General features: G+C 40.8%; 1 protein-coding gene across 8 annotated transcripts in view; it reads left to right on the forward strand.

The window, feature by feature from the left end:
* TMPRSS4 (transmembrane serine protease 4) overlaps positions 1-11,914 on the forward strand; it is a 44,745-nt gene extending 32,831 nt beyond the window's left edge. For 7 of the 8 annotated variants that reach the window (XM_031960065.1, XM_031960070.1, XM_031960064.1 and 4 more), the window contains 7 exons: positions 804-844; positions 2,511-2,670; positions 6,010-6,179; positions 8,363-8,461; positions 8,910-9,052; positions 10,268-10,417; positions 11,092-11,914. In XM_031960065.1, coding sequence (XP_031815925.1) covers positions 804-844; positions 2,511-2,670; positions 6,010-6,179; positions 8,363-8,461; positions 8,910-9,052; positions 10,268-10,417; positions 11,092-11,097 — 769 coding nt within the window. In that variant the 3' untranslated portion in view covers positions 11,098-11,914. The remainder of the gene's footprint in view (positions 1-803; positions 845-2,510; positions 2,671-6,009; positions 6,180-8,362; positions 8,462-8,909; positions 9,053-10,267; positions 10,418-11,091) is intronic. The other variant, XM_031960066.1, reaches the window with a different exon arrangement.
* Positions 11,915-14,365: the final 2,451 nt, after the last annotated feature.

Below are 14,365 nucleotides of genomic sequence, written 5' to 3' on the forward strand. Positions count from 1 at the left end.
CCTTGGAAAGTAGCAAATCATCCATCACAGGAAATTCTTAGGTAAAATATGAATTGCTGGCAATGATATAGTCAGATATGAGTTAGATTGGATGGCCTCTGGAATCACTTCCAACTCATAAATTCCCTCAAGCTTCCAAAGATCTTAGAAATCTAGACTTTTAGACCTAACTAGGTAAGACACAAAATCCCCAGCCTGTTGTGAGAGATAGAAAATCCTATCCAAAAATGACTACTCAGAGACCTCTCAAAGTAAAAAGCAGAAAAGTTGTTTATTTAATTAATTCTCATGAGAATGAGCAATTCCATCATGAGGAGGGAAAGAGAGAGAGCTCACGGTAGAAGGGCTAAAGAAGGGGATAAGGTAGATATAGTTTTTATAGGTTTTAGTTACAAAGGAGTAATCCTTTGTAGGAAAGGAATAATCATGAATTGGAGAACATAAGAGATAGGTGCCCCCCCCACCCCTTAATTGGATGTTATTCATGCCAAAAATAGCAGATTTCCTAGTTCCGGGAGGAACCACACATCAGGCAAACTAATTGTCTAAACACTGATAACTTGAACAGTGATAAATGTCATCATTCTAGGTTAAATACATATATCTAAAATCTAAGTACATATTGGCTACTACTCAACATACTTATGCAGGTCATAGAGACCTAGAGAAACTAAAATATAGAAGAGGAATTTAAGCATTCTTGGAAGTTCTTCACCTTATCTCTACTACACACACACACACACACACACACACACACACACACACACATACACACACACACACTGTGTTTTTGCATTTTCCAGGCCCTGCCTCTCAATGTCCCTGGTTTCTCTTCATTGTGCTGGTGAGTATAAAGCTTTCTCAGAGAGATTCAGAACTAGACAAATTTAGGCCATGTCTGACCAAATGAAAAGTGAAAGAATTACATTTTTTTTTCATTCCTGGTTCTCCCACACTTCTAACTTTGTTTCTTTGAGATTTTGGACTTGGTAGGCAAGATTTTCCTGCATGCTTAATGCTAAAAACTTCCCTCTATTCCCAACCCTACTCCCTATCCCAAATTCAGCAAAAGCTCTTAGGGAGCTTTGAAAGTTAAAGAGGACACAGTGAGGCTGGAAGGCTAGGAGCCAGACACATTTGCTTTACTACTACAACTTTGGTTACTAAGGGTCAGATTCAAATTCAAGTTCAACAAAGCGTTTAAACCTTAACTAAATGCTTATTGTGTGTAAAATGCTAGGGATAGATAGAAAGACAAAAAACAACCCTCTGTGCTTACAGAAATTACATCCCACTGGATTGTCTACATTCAATTTATTAAGAGTTATTTTAATACGTTGTATTATCTAATGAGAAAATACTTTGTAACGCATTTAGTATGTTACCTGGCACATAGAATATACTATGTAGATGTTGGTGAAAATGATGATGATTATTATCATGATGATCATGATGATGACTACAACAACGATAGTGATGATGATGTTAGGCACCATAAATAGAATATAAGAATATCCCCTGCCCTCCAGTGGCTTTCAGGGTACTTGAGGGAATAAAATAGATAAGGATACATTTTTAAATATATATATATAAAATAGCATATGCTAAATGGTTAGTAAGTGACACTCATATTAAGTGTGTCAAGGATATAGAAAAAGGAGAAGTAACTCTTTGTGGGAGAGAGAGGAAAAGACTTCAGGAAGGAAATGAAAGTTGAATTAGTTCTTAAAGGATGAGCAGAACTTGGATAAGTAAATTTAAAAGGTTATTTTGAATTCTGGGAACCCCAATGAGCAAAACTCAGAGAGAATGTGGAGAATGGTAACTAGGGCAGCTTGCCCTGAGTAAAGAATTTGCTTAGGAGAAAAGTAGAGGTAGATCTCAAAGAGTTTTGAATCCCAAGTTAAAGAGTTTAAAACCTAATCCATAGATAGTAGGGAGCTATTCAAGTTTTTTTAATGGCATATAAAAGAGTTATGGACCCATCTGTATTTTAGGACACTGTATCTGGACAGGGAATTAGGATGGGTTGAAGTAAAGAGATATGGAGAGACCATTTAGGTGGTTTGTGAAATAATCAAGATGTGCAGGAGTGAATTCCTGAACTTGAAACTAGGATGGGCCTGGTAGGAATAGAAGTAAAAGGATAAATGGGAGACTCATAATAAAGGACAACTCTAGAGAATCTAGTGATGGCTACATATTGGAGAGTAGGAAGAATGATGTGGGGCCATGGGGCGGGGTGCTAAGCCCTATCCATAATAAGAAACAGTCTTTCTGATTGGTCCCTGTGGCAGGGTGAAAAGTATACTGAATTTGGAGCCTAAGTTTGTGATATGTGGCACTTTATCTCTGCAGGCCTCCACTGAATCAGCTCTAAAATGGGTGGGGAGGGAGGAGGGAAGGGAAGATTCACTAGGATGATCTCTAAGGTCCCTTCTAGCTCCATGGTTATAAAGATGACTTTCTTCTCACCTGCTCTTCTGGACCTTCACTGGGGGGGGCTACAGTCTGTGGAGAGAACCTGCTCGACTCCCGGGTGTTGGGCGGGCAGGAAGGATCTGTGAAGACTTGGCCGTGGCAGGTCAGCATTCAGCACCACAAGACTCATTTCTGTGGCGGTTCCATCCTAGACCACTACTGGATCCTCACTGCTTCCCACTGTTTCAGGTAAGGTCCATTCCACCTCCCAGAGGGAGTAGGGATAGCAGCAGCTGAAACACTCAGCTCCTTGCTCTTGAATTAAGGGTGTGCCTTCCTTCTCTGTCCTGTATCTGGAATTCTTATTGTCAGGAAAGGACAAAGAACAGTAGATAGAATCCTGGAATCAGGAGGATCTAACTTCAAATCTGGCCTCAGACACTTCCTAGCTGTGTGACCTTGAGAAAGCAGCTTAACTCTGTTTGTCTCAGTTTCCCCATCTGTAAAATTATCTGGAAAAAGGATTGGCAAATCACTCCAGTATATTTGCTATAAAAACTCCAAAATGGGGTCACCAAAAGTTGGTCACAACTGAACAACAAATTGTCAAGGAAGGATCATCCCCTCAGAGTTGTTGGATTTGAATCAACATTTCTGACACTCACTGGGTAGAGGGGGCAGGATTTTAAACACTGGGGGAGATGAAAGCTTAGATAAGATGTGATCTTTGCCTGCAGAGAGCTTCCAAACTAGTATGGAAATATGACACATACACAAACCACTATGATATGAATAATATCACTGTCATTGAATACTTTCCCCTCCTCAGAAATTTTCCATAACACTCTTGAGTCCCTTAATATTCTATCCAGAGGCCTGGAAACAAGAGAAAAAGGTCCCTTGGAGGCCAGGACGGCGTATTTGCATTTTCCAGGACCTATCTCTCCGTGTCCCTGGTTTCCCTTCACTATACTGCTGATGAAACTGCTGGGAATCTAGATGCATGTGCACAGAAGAGGTTCTGGACACTGATGATTTTCCACTAAGACAATAGCCAGTCCCTATAGTTCCTGACCCCTTACCCCAGCAGCATAAATGTAACTATAATGCCTATATCCTTCAAAAGCCTGTACTCACTCACTATTACCTATAGAATACAATATAAACTGTTTAATTTGGCATTTAAATCTTCCTATCTTTCTCTTTTTTGCCCAACTATATGTTTTTCATTAAAGCTAAACTGGGCTACTACCTATACATATTGAGAGAGACAGACAAACAGACAGAGACAGAGTGAGACAGAGAAAGAGAGACATAGAAAGATCTACTACCTACATATCCATAACCCTACCTTTATTTGCAAAAGTCACCCCTTGTGCCAGGAACATACATACTTTCTACTGAAATCTTTGAAACTGTTGAAATCCTCATCCTTTAATCAATTCTGGTGGAAGTGGCTCTTTTCAATAATGAGGTAATTCAGGCCAATTCTAATGGTGTTGTGATGGAGAGAGCCATCTGCATCCAGAATGAGGACCTTTGGGACTGAATGTGGAACACAACATCGTATTTTCACCTTTTTGTTGTTATTTACTTGATTTTTGTTTTCTTTCTCATTTTTTTCCCTTTTTGATCTGATTTTTCTTATGCAGCATGCTAAAGGTAGAAATCTGTATAGAAGAATTATACATATTTAGCATATATTGGGTTACTTGTTGTCTAGGAGAGGGGGCAGAGGAAGGGAGAGAGAAAAATTTGGAACACAAAGTTTTTGAAAACTATCTGCCTATATTTGAAATTAAAAAGATATCATTTCAAAAAAAAAAGGAAAGAAAGAACCCTTTTGAGCCCAGTGATCTAAAACAATTCCAAGAGACTTGGGATGGAAAATGGCATCCACAGCCAGAGAAATAACTATAGAGACTCAATCACGGATCGAAACATACTATTTTTACTTTTCTTTTTTGGACGGGGGAGTTTGCTTTTGCTTTTTCTTGGTTTTTCCTTTTGTTCTGCTTTTCTTTCACAACATGACTCATAAGGAAATATGTTTTAAATAAGTGTGCATGTGTAACCAATATCAGATTTCTTGCTATCTGAGGGAAAGGGGGGAGAGAAGGAGGGAGAAAGAAATTTAGAACTAAAAATCTTACAAAAATGAATGTTGAAACTATCTTTACATGTAATTGGAAAAAAATAAAATACTATTAAGTAAAAAAAAAATTCTCATCGTTCAATTTCCTGCTTGGGTGCCTCCATAAAGCTTTCCTTGGTATCCTCTCCTCACCTCTAAAAGTGATCTCTCCCCTCCAAATTTTCTTAGAATACTTTGTCTAGCTTTCACCTTTGCCTTATCACATTCTATCTCATATATATAATAGTTATTTATAAATACAAATACACCATCCTTAGAGCATACACTCCGTAAGAGCAGATACTTATGGAGATTAATAGTTAACATTTCTACAATGCTTTAAAGTGTGTGAAGTGCTTTACATATATTACTTCACTTGATCCTCAAAGGTTATAATGCCACAGGAATTATTGTTCCTATTTGGAAGTTAAAGAAACTGAGGCCCAGAGTTACCTATAGTCACAGATAGTACTGTGTGTTCATGTGCACATACATGTGTATGTATATATAATGTATACATATGTAATACATATTTGTATATCTTTTATAATATATATATATACATATGTGCATGCATGTGTGTGTATGTGAGTAAGTAAAAATTAATTGTGGGGAGGCTGGGAGTAGCTATTGAAGGAAACAATAATTCTGAAAGGCTTTGAGAAAGAGGGAATGCATTCCAGGCATGAGAGAAATTTCCTTTTGGGGGTGAAAGGCTCTCCCATGTCATTATTCTACTCTAGTTCATTTTGATTTATTTGTGCATGTCTTTTCTTCTGCATTCACTCACACACATGTACACACTCACACACATGTACACAGAGAGAGAGAGCACTGTTAGCTCCTTGAAGATGGGCACCCAGTCTAATTGGCATCTAGCATGTTTGCCCACCCAGGGCACTACACACAAAAGGTGCCCAACAAATATACAATGAATTGAACAGCTGCTCTATGCCCAGGACCAACACCATTCACACAATCTCAGGAAAGGCAAATTCCTTTGGAGAAAAATCAGTTTCTTCCATCAGCACAAAGTTTATACAAGGTACCTTGCCTCCTTCTTAGAACTATAATTAGTCATTTAATCTTGTCTGAAGCAAGTGGCACAGAAGGCACCCTTTGAAGCTACTGGGAAAGCTGCCTAGGGGGAGGAGAAAAATGAGCTAAAGAGAACTTAACCTTCGATAGAGCTACCATTTTGCCATCTGGGAGCTTCCTATTTTAAGGTCAGTTAACTAGGTGCTGGGATCAGTTGTTCCAACACTACTGATGTTGATGGACTGGCTGCCAGCAGGACTGTTAGTACCCTGTGAATGCCAACTTCTTGGGACAAAGTTCTAGTCATTCTGCTGCTCCCACACCTGTCCCCCCCTCCCCGTCCTCCCGGGCCTCCCAGGAACCCTGTGTGGGGAAAAGGAAGAACTGCCCTGATCCCCGCTGTTCTCTTTTCTCAGGACCTATCCAGAAGTGACCCAGTGGAAAGTAAAGGTGGGCACTGAGCATCTGTACTCCAGAGACCGGTACTTGGATCTAGACAAGATCTTTGTCTTCCAATTCAATTACTTATACCCCAAAGAGAATGATGTGGCCCTGATTAAGCTGAAAAAGCCCCTTGTTATGTCAGGTAAGAGTCAATGCCTGAAAAAGCAGCTCGGGGAGAAGAAATATGGGATCTCAGGTTCAGTATGTCAGTCCAAATTCAGCTCTGCCCAAACTTCTTCAAGCACAGCTCTTGGAGCTTACAGCAACCTCAAGAGACCCCCTGGTCTAGGCCCCTGCCTTCAAGCAGCTGAGGTATTATCCCTGTTTTACAAATGAAGCTGCTGGACTGCTTCAGAAGCAGGACTGAAGTTTCTGAGTGACTCCCACCAAGTGTCAGTCTCCCTATTGGAGTATCCAAGAAGGTGCTGCTCCCATTATCAGAAGCAGCACAAGCAGCTGTGAAAAATTCACAGCCTCCAACATCCCAGGAAAGGAGGTTGCTCATTCTGTGGGCACGATTTCAATTCTCCAAGTCCGGAACTCCTCCCTCACATCATCCCTGGAATTTCTCTGGCCATACCTAACTCGGATCTGTATCTCAGTTGGTGAAGAGAAAAAAAAACTCAAATTATTTCCTAGTACAGGAAGTAAATTGTACAAAAGGCACAGAAAATGTGGATTTTTTTTTTTTTTTTACCAGACAAATTCCTCTGAGAGATGTAAATGGGTGGTTTCTTGGGTGGTTCCTAGAGATAAACTAGGGGACAGTATCATTTATCTTTAATCCAGGAAGATTTACTTTTCCACTGTGTTTAGGGACTGGCAATTATCCCAACACAGCAACAATAATAACTAAAATGTACATAGCACTATAAGGTTTATTGTGTGATACTGGACAAGTCACTCAATCCTGTTTGTCTCAGTTTCCTCATCTGTAAAATGAGCTTCCATTTCCCCAAATGACAAACCACTCCATTATCTTTGCCATGAAAACCCCAAATGGATCATGAAATGTTGGACATGATAGAATAATCACCTTCTGGGTACAGAGACCTATGCTGGACCTCTGGGTCATAGTGAAGTGCATGCCTTAGTTCTTCCCTCAGGGAACTTACTAAACAATTGCATGTGCAAGTGCTAATATGATTTAAACCAGCAACACAGCCCCAGGGGCCCACCTCCCTTTTCTCCACCAATCTGTAGGGTTGGTATAGATTAAAGCTTCTTAAATTGAGGGTTGTGGACATATGGGATCTCATCACTGAGTGTAGAGGTCATGAAAAATTTGGCAACCACAAAAGGTCTCTGAACACAATGACCAAAAATTAATTCAGAATAAAACGTGTAATGAATCTGAGGTGTTTCTGGCAACGCTTGCCCATGGTGCATCACCCAAATTCACTGCAGCCATGGTTCTAAACACACAATATGTGACTTTGCACTGCACACACACGAGCGCTGCCAGAAACACCTCGGCTCAGATTCAGTGGGAGTTGCATAAAAATTTCTTGGGTGAAAAGGGGTCATGAATGGGAAAAGTTTTAAGAACTAGGGTAGATGAGGCATCTGGAGAGAGTGCTACTGTGAACACTGTTCATAATACTCTGCAACAATAGTGGGTCCACAGGCTCCAAAACTGGGGCACTGGAATGCAGATGACTTTTGGAGGATTCAACTCTCAGCCCTTTCTCTCTCTCTGTCTCCATCTCCCTCTCTCTCTCTCTCTCTCTCTCTCTCTCTCTCTCTCTCTCTCTCTCTCTCTCTCTCTCTCTCTCTCTCTCTCCCTTCCCCCCTTTCTCTCTCTCTCCCTCTCTCTCTCTCTCTCTCTCTCTCTCTCTTTCTTTCTCTCTCTCTCTCTCCTTCCTTTCCTCCCTCTCTCTCTCTCTTCTGTTTTCTCTTTCCTCTCTCATCTTCTCTCTTCTTTTTTTCTCTTCTTTCTTCTATTTCTCCTCTCTTCTCTCTCCTTTTTCTTTTTCTCTTTTCTCTTTGTCTCTGACTCTTCCCATCTCTAACTCCTTCCCAACATTTTTCTATTGCATTTTTTCCATCTCTTCCTTCCCCCTCTCCTCGCTTCCTTCTTCCCTATTTCTCTTCATTTCCCTTTCCCCCTTGTAATCTCTCTGTATCTCACTGTCATTACCCATTTTTCTCTCTCCCCATCTTTCTCCTTGCTGTTTCTGTCTCACCTTGCCCCTTACTCTCCCTTTTATCTGTCTTCTCTTTGTATCTCTCTCCTTCCTCACATTTCTTTCTGTCTGACTCTTTATCTTGCTCTTTCTCTCTCTCCTTCATTCCCAACCCTGCTCCTTGTCTCTCCCTCTGCAGATAGAGTCAGGCCCATCTGTTTGCCTTTCTTTGATGAGGAGCTGGCTCCAGACACCCCACTCTGGATTATAGGCTGGGGTTTCATGAAAAAATCAGAAGGTAATTTCTTGGGCCCTCCACTAACAGGACTCTCACAAAATCACAAAGTGCTCCTATAGACATCTTGGGAAGATGGGGTGTCAAGGATTGACAACCATAGAGAGAGATTTGGAAGCCTTTGTGAACATAACCCATTTAATGCCCTTTCAATATGTTATAGCCTTATAAATACTAAGAGGGGCAAAGATAACCAAGGAGAATTCTCAAGAGGGAGGGATATGAAACTGCAGTGGGTAACTGAAAGGAGCCATGAGCTCCTCTTCCATAAAGATTTCTCTGGGAAAATTCAGACAGTCCTGTCTAAAAGGCAGGAGCATGGATAAGATGACTTAACAGGATCTTCCCTATCCCAAAAAAATTGTATTAAGAGAATCCCCCACATCCCCAATGATGATGGTCAGTTGGTAGAAATTTGACAGTGGCAATATATATGTTCACTACCCTCCAGAGAAGTTTTCCAAAATCCTGCAACAGGCAGAAGTCCAACTCATTGATAAAAAGCAATGCAACCACGAAGACGCCTATTTTGGGAGTATCACCGAGAACATGATATGTGCTGGTGTTCCTAGTGGCCACGTCGATTCATGTCAGGTAGGGTGTATAAGGCAGTCCCATAGAGGGATCCAGACTATATGGATGCAGTCTTGGCCCCATGGCAAGTAAAGAAAGAAAGTTGGTACTCTTAGTGAGACCCCAAGTGAATATGTCATTCCTCAGTTATGAGGATATATTAGCATAATCCATTTTATCTTCCTGGAACTCAGAAATTATCTTCTAAACAATGTTTGCCCAGCCTCAAGGCAGAAAGAGAAACACCCAGTGAGAACTACAGCCTAAACCAAAAGACCTGGAGATTTTCCAACAGGATTCATTGTTTTGAGATCCTGAGAGGACCCTGGGGTTGACACTGGTGTCAATGTCACATGAGGGTATGAATGACACCTCTCCCCATCCCACAGATTCTCCAAGTCCCACAAAGAATCCCCTACATGCCTCACGTCAGCCAATTGGTGGGGAGGATGAGGTAATTAGGAATAAAAAAGGAACTAAACCTGAAGGCTTCTCAACAATGAATAGCTCAAAAAAATGTTTGTAGCAGCCCTATTTGTAGTGACAGGGAACTGGGGACTGAGTGGATGCCCATCAGTTGGGGAATGGCTAAATAAGTTGTAGCATATGAATGTAATGGAATATTATTGTTTTATAAGAATTAATGAGCAGGCTAATTTCAGAAAAGCTTGGAAAGACTTACATGAACTGATGCTGAGTGAAGTGAATAGAATCAAAAGAACATTGTACACAGCAACAAGATTATGTAATGATCAACTGTGATGGATTTAACTCTTTTCAACAATGAAGTGGTACAAGAAAATTCCCATAGACTTGTGATGGAAAGAGCCATCCTCATTCAGACAGAGAATTATGGAGACTGAATGTAGATAAAAGCATAGAATTTTCACATTTTTTGTTTGTTTGCTTGGTTTTTTTCTTTCCCGTTTTTTCCCCCTTTTGATCAGATTTTTCTTATGTAGTTTGACAAATATGGAGATATATTTAGAAGAATTGCACATATTTAACCTATATTGGATTACTTTCCATCCAGAGTGTGGGGGAGAGGAAGGGAGAAAATTTGGAATACAAGGTTTTGCAATGGTGAATATTGAAAACTATCTTTGCATGTATTTTGAAAAATAAAAAGCTATTATTTAAAAAAAAAACACAATGAATAAGCTGGGTAAGGAAATGGGGAGACTTTCATAGTAACTGTCATTCCTGGGAAGATTACTCAATTCTGATTTTTCCCAGGGTGACAGTGGCGGGCCTTTGATGTACTTCAAGGAAAAGTGGCAGATAGTGGGCATCGTGAGCTGGGGTTATGGCTGCGGGCAGCGCAATATCCCAGGTGTGTACACCAACGTCAGTTTCTTTCTCAACTGGATTTATAACATCCGAAAGGTAAGTATATCTAACTCCACAAGTCACTACCATTTAAATCCCTTATAATCTCTTAACTATTTTTTTAAAAAAGTTTATTATTTATTATTTATTTATTTGTTGTGAAACAAAGTCAGCCTTTAAGTGATTGACTATATATGTTTTTAAAATGTTTCAGGAAGCTTTCCATTGACTATATATGTATTTAAAATGTTTCAGGAAGCTTTCCAGCCAAAAACTACCTAGTCCATATAAAACTTTCCACCCTTACAACTCCATTTCTCTAGCTTAACCTCTGTTAAATACACCTCTTCCTCAATAAGAGATGACATAGGAATTTATGCTTCAACTTGAGAACTCTTGTTCTATGGACTTGAAACCAGGAGAAGAAGCAAGTACGGAGTGGAATGAACCAAAATATCCAGTTTCTCCTTTCTAGGGAAGAGTTCTACCCTCCAGTCCTCCAACCAGAGGAGAGAGGAGATGGCACTAATCCTTGAGTCAGGAAAGCCCTATTCAAATTTGACATCAGACATTAGCTAAGTGACCTTGTGCAAGTCACTTAATCCTGACTACCTCCCAAAAAAAATAGTGAAAGAAACTTCATAAGAGTTCCTAGGGACAGTTCCAATCAGAAAGTTTCCAGTATTCTTTGTTCTTCTCTCTCTCTCTCTCTCTCTCTCTTCCCTTCCCAGAAATGAAGCTTCCGCTGTTGTGAAGATTACTTTGTGAGCTGCTTTACCCATCCCTCTTCCCTAACTCCATCCTCATCACAAGCAGAAGTTTCCACGTAGAGCAAGATCTCATTCCTCAGAGAAGACAGCTTCCTTCAAACATTTCAATGCTTCCCTAATGCAACTAAGGGGCCCACCTTCAGATGTCATGCCCTAAAGAAGGAACTCCACAGGCCACCATCTCAACCACCAACTCCCAGCCCATCTCCCAAAAGCTTCTGGCTCAGGATTCCAGAGTACTCTATCAGTATGCAGCAGGGCTGAACAGCTGTCCCTTCTTGTGGGCCCCCAGCTCCCCTGAGAGGGTGGATGGGTGGGGAAAAAGCTCCTTTAGGATCTTGCCCCAGGGCAGGGAGACCAGTTACTATATCCCAGAAAAGAGGAGGCCTTCCCTTACTGCTGTAGGGTTCGTGAATATTGCTGTCATCTTCATTGCTTTCACAAAAAAAATATAATGTCTTTGGGATGCATGGCTGTGTCATCATAATCTCTACTGTTCTGGTACCATTGTACCTAGCTTTCAGCTCATCATCGCCTGTGGTTGGTTGCTTTAGCAAATGATAGGGCCTATGGGCCAGATGTTCCCCAGCCCTGTGTTAAATGAAAAGAATGGGTCAGATGATCTCAACCTCTAAACCTGTATTAGACTGGTTGAAGAAAGAAATGAACTATGAGTTTTAGAGTTCCCTTATAGGGTAGGATCATTTGGAGCAGCAAGAGCCATTGAGTTGTAGAATGTCATGGAATGCTAAGAATTCCTCAAACATGATCAGGTCTAAGTCTCTCTCGGTCTTTCTCTGTGTGTCTCTCTGTCTCAGTCTCTGGCTCTCTGTCTCTGGCTCTGTCTCTTTCTCTTCTAACTGGTTCTGTCTCCCTTTCTCTATATTCATCTCTCTCTGTATCTCTGTCTTTCTCTAATTCTCTTTCTCTGTCTCTCTTTCTCTTCTCCCTTTCTCTCCCCATTTCTCTCTCCTCTCTTTCCTCCCTCCCCCTCTCTCTCACACACACACACTCTCTCCCTCTCTTTCTCAATTTTTCTCTCACATTTTCTCTCCTTCCCTCCCTCCTCTGTTTTCTCTGTCCCTTTCAGCTTTCTCTCCTTTCTCTATTCTCTGTCCCCCTACCTACATTTAATTTTTTTTCACACACACATACACACACACACACCATCTTGCCCTTATGGATAGAATCAGGTTTATCTATCCTTTTTTGTTGAGGAGCAGGTTCCAGACAGACACCCCACTTACATGTTCCATATAAGGGAGCAGATACAGAAAAAACAAAAGTATTTGTCAGTGGACATGTAGCTAATTAGCAATAGTTTTGCTCTAGATCCAAGTTTTCCCATCACTTATCTAGGGGGCTTCCCAAGACATCACATGTATGTCCATAAAGCTCTTGATCTTTGTACAAAATGATTTTATTTCATTAAACTTAGTAATAACTAGTGCAGTGGGAGAATACTCACTCCAGCAATATTCAGAGATCTCCTTAACTTGACAGAGAGGAGGAACTATTTGCCTTCTAAGGCAATAGTCAAGAAGCTTTTATTGAACACCTACTATGTTCCAGGTACTGTACTAAGCACTGGGGATACAAATATAATAATAAAAAAGATAATCCCTGACCTCAAGGAGCTTGCAATCTAATCAGGGAAGAGCACACTCACATACACACACACCCTGAAAATTAGGAGAGGGAAGGAAAAGATACCTCTTAGGTTTAGATGCTGGCCCACAGGAGCACAAAGAATAAAACGTGACTGAACAATACACAAGTTGACCCAATCCCTGAATATCTGATTACCCTCTTCCTGATTCTCTATCAGCAGCTGATAGCCTAAGATTACTTAGCACCTTTTCCCCCAAAGCATTTTTCTGCAAGATATAGAAGCTTGGAAGGATCGATAGAAATCATCTTGTCCAATCTCCTAATTGTATAAAGAAGGAAACCAAGGCCCAGAAAGAGGAATTGGTTTATTCATTAGTGGTAAGAAGCAGAGGATGGCACAGTAGATAGAGAACCAGCCCCAGAGTCAGGAGGACCTAAGTTCAATTCCAGCTCAGACACTTAACACTTGCTAGCTGTGTGACCCTGGGCAAGTCACTTAACCCTGTGATTGTCCTACCAAAAAAAAAAAAAAAGTAGAGGAGGTATTTGAACGCCACAATTTTTACCACATCTTCACTAATCTGTTTCCCTAATGGCCTATATCATCCTTGGAAGGGAAGAGCAGGGAGGATTTTTGTTTTACATCCATATTTTTGAGCTGAGATCAAGATTTTCTAATCTGGCAAAAGTTACACAGTGGGCAATAACAAAGCCAATAAACCCACATGTCCTGACTCTCAGCCCAAATAGTCTATATGAAAATAATTTCCCAGCAGCTCAAGGGAGTGTATCCAGAAGTTCAGACTGATTGCGTCTGCCTCTCCCTCTACTCAGTCCACCAGCTCTTGATAGCTTCTCCCCACCCTAAAAAAAGGGTAAGAAAGGCAATGACACTCAGACTCATTGATAAGCATTTTGGGGGCATGGGGAGTCACTGAAGGTTTTTGATAATCCAAATTCTCTCAGTGGCCAAAAAAAGTCTGCCACAGGAATCTCAGTTGCCCACTTGGGTTTCTATCCTCAGCTACTAGTTTTGCCTCCAGAATGATTATTGCACAATTTTCCAAGAACAGGAAACCAGAGGTACAAATTTGGCAGCAACTGGAATCTGGCTAAGTAAAGATATTCACCCAGGTCCAAGATCCCGAAGATCAATGAAATCACAAGGGCCTCTCCTAAGATGCAAATCCATCTTTCCGAGCAGGTTTCAACTCATCTAGAGTCTTCGATTTCTGTATCTGTCTTTGCATCAACACATGAAGCTGAGATCGCCCCATAGGCTGCAAAGGTTCCCCCCCAAAATTAGGCAGGAATAAAGTGATACAGAAGGAAGAGTGGGGGGCTTGGAATCAGGATCTCTGGATTTTAGTTAATAGTCCTGTGACCCTTGGTAACTCACTCTGAGCTTCTTCTTTTATTTTATCTTCATCTATAAAATGGGGATCACCATTGTATACAAGAAGATTATACAATGATCAGTTCTGATGGACATGGCTCTCTTATGAGATGAATCAGACCAGTTCCAATAATGTTGTGATGAAGAAAGCCATCTACACCCAGAGAGAGAATTGTGGGATCCTGAGTGTGGTTCACTACATAGCATTTTTACTCTTTTTGTTGTTAT

This window comes from Sarcophilus harrisii, chromosome 3 (assembly GCF_902635505.1).
Source record: "Sarcophilus harrisii chromosome 3, mSarHar1.11, whole genome shotgun sequence".
NCBI lineage: Eukaryota > Metazoa > Chordata > Mammalia > Dasyuromorphia > Dasyuridae > Sarcophilus > Sarcophilus harrisii.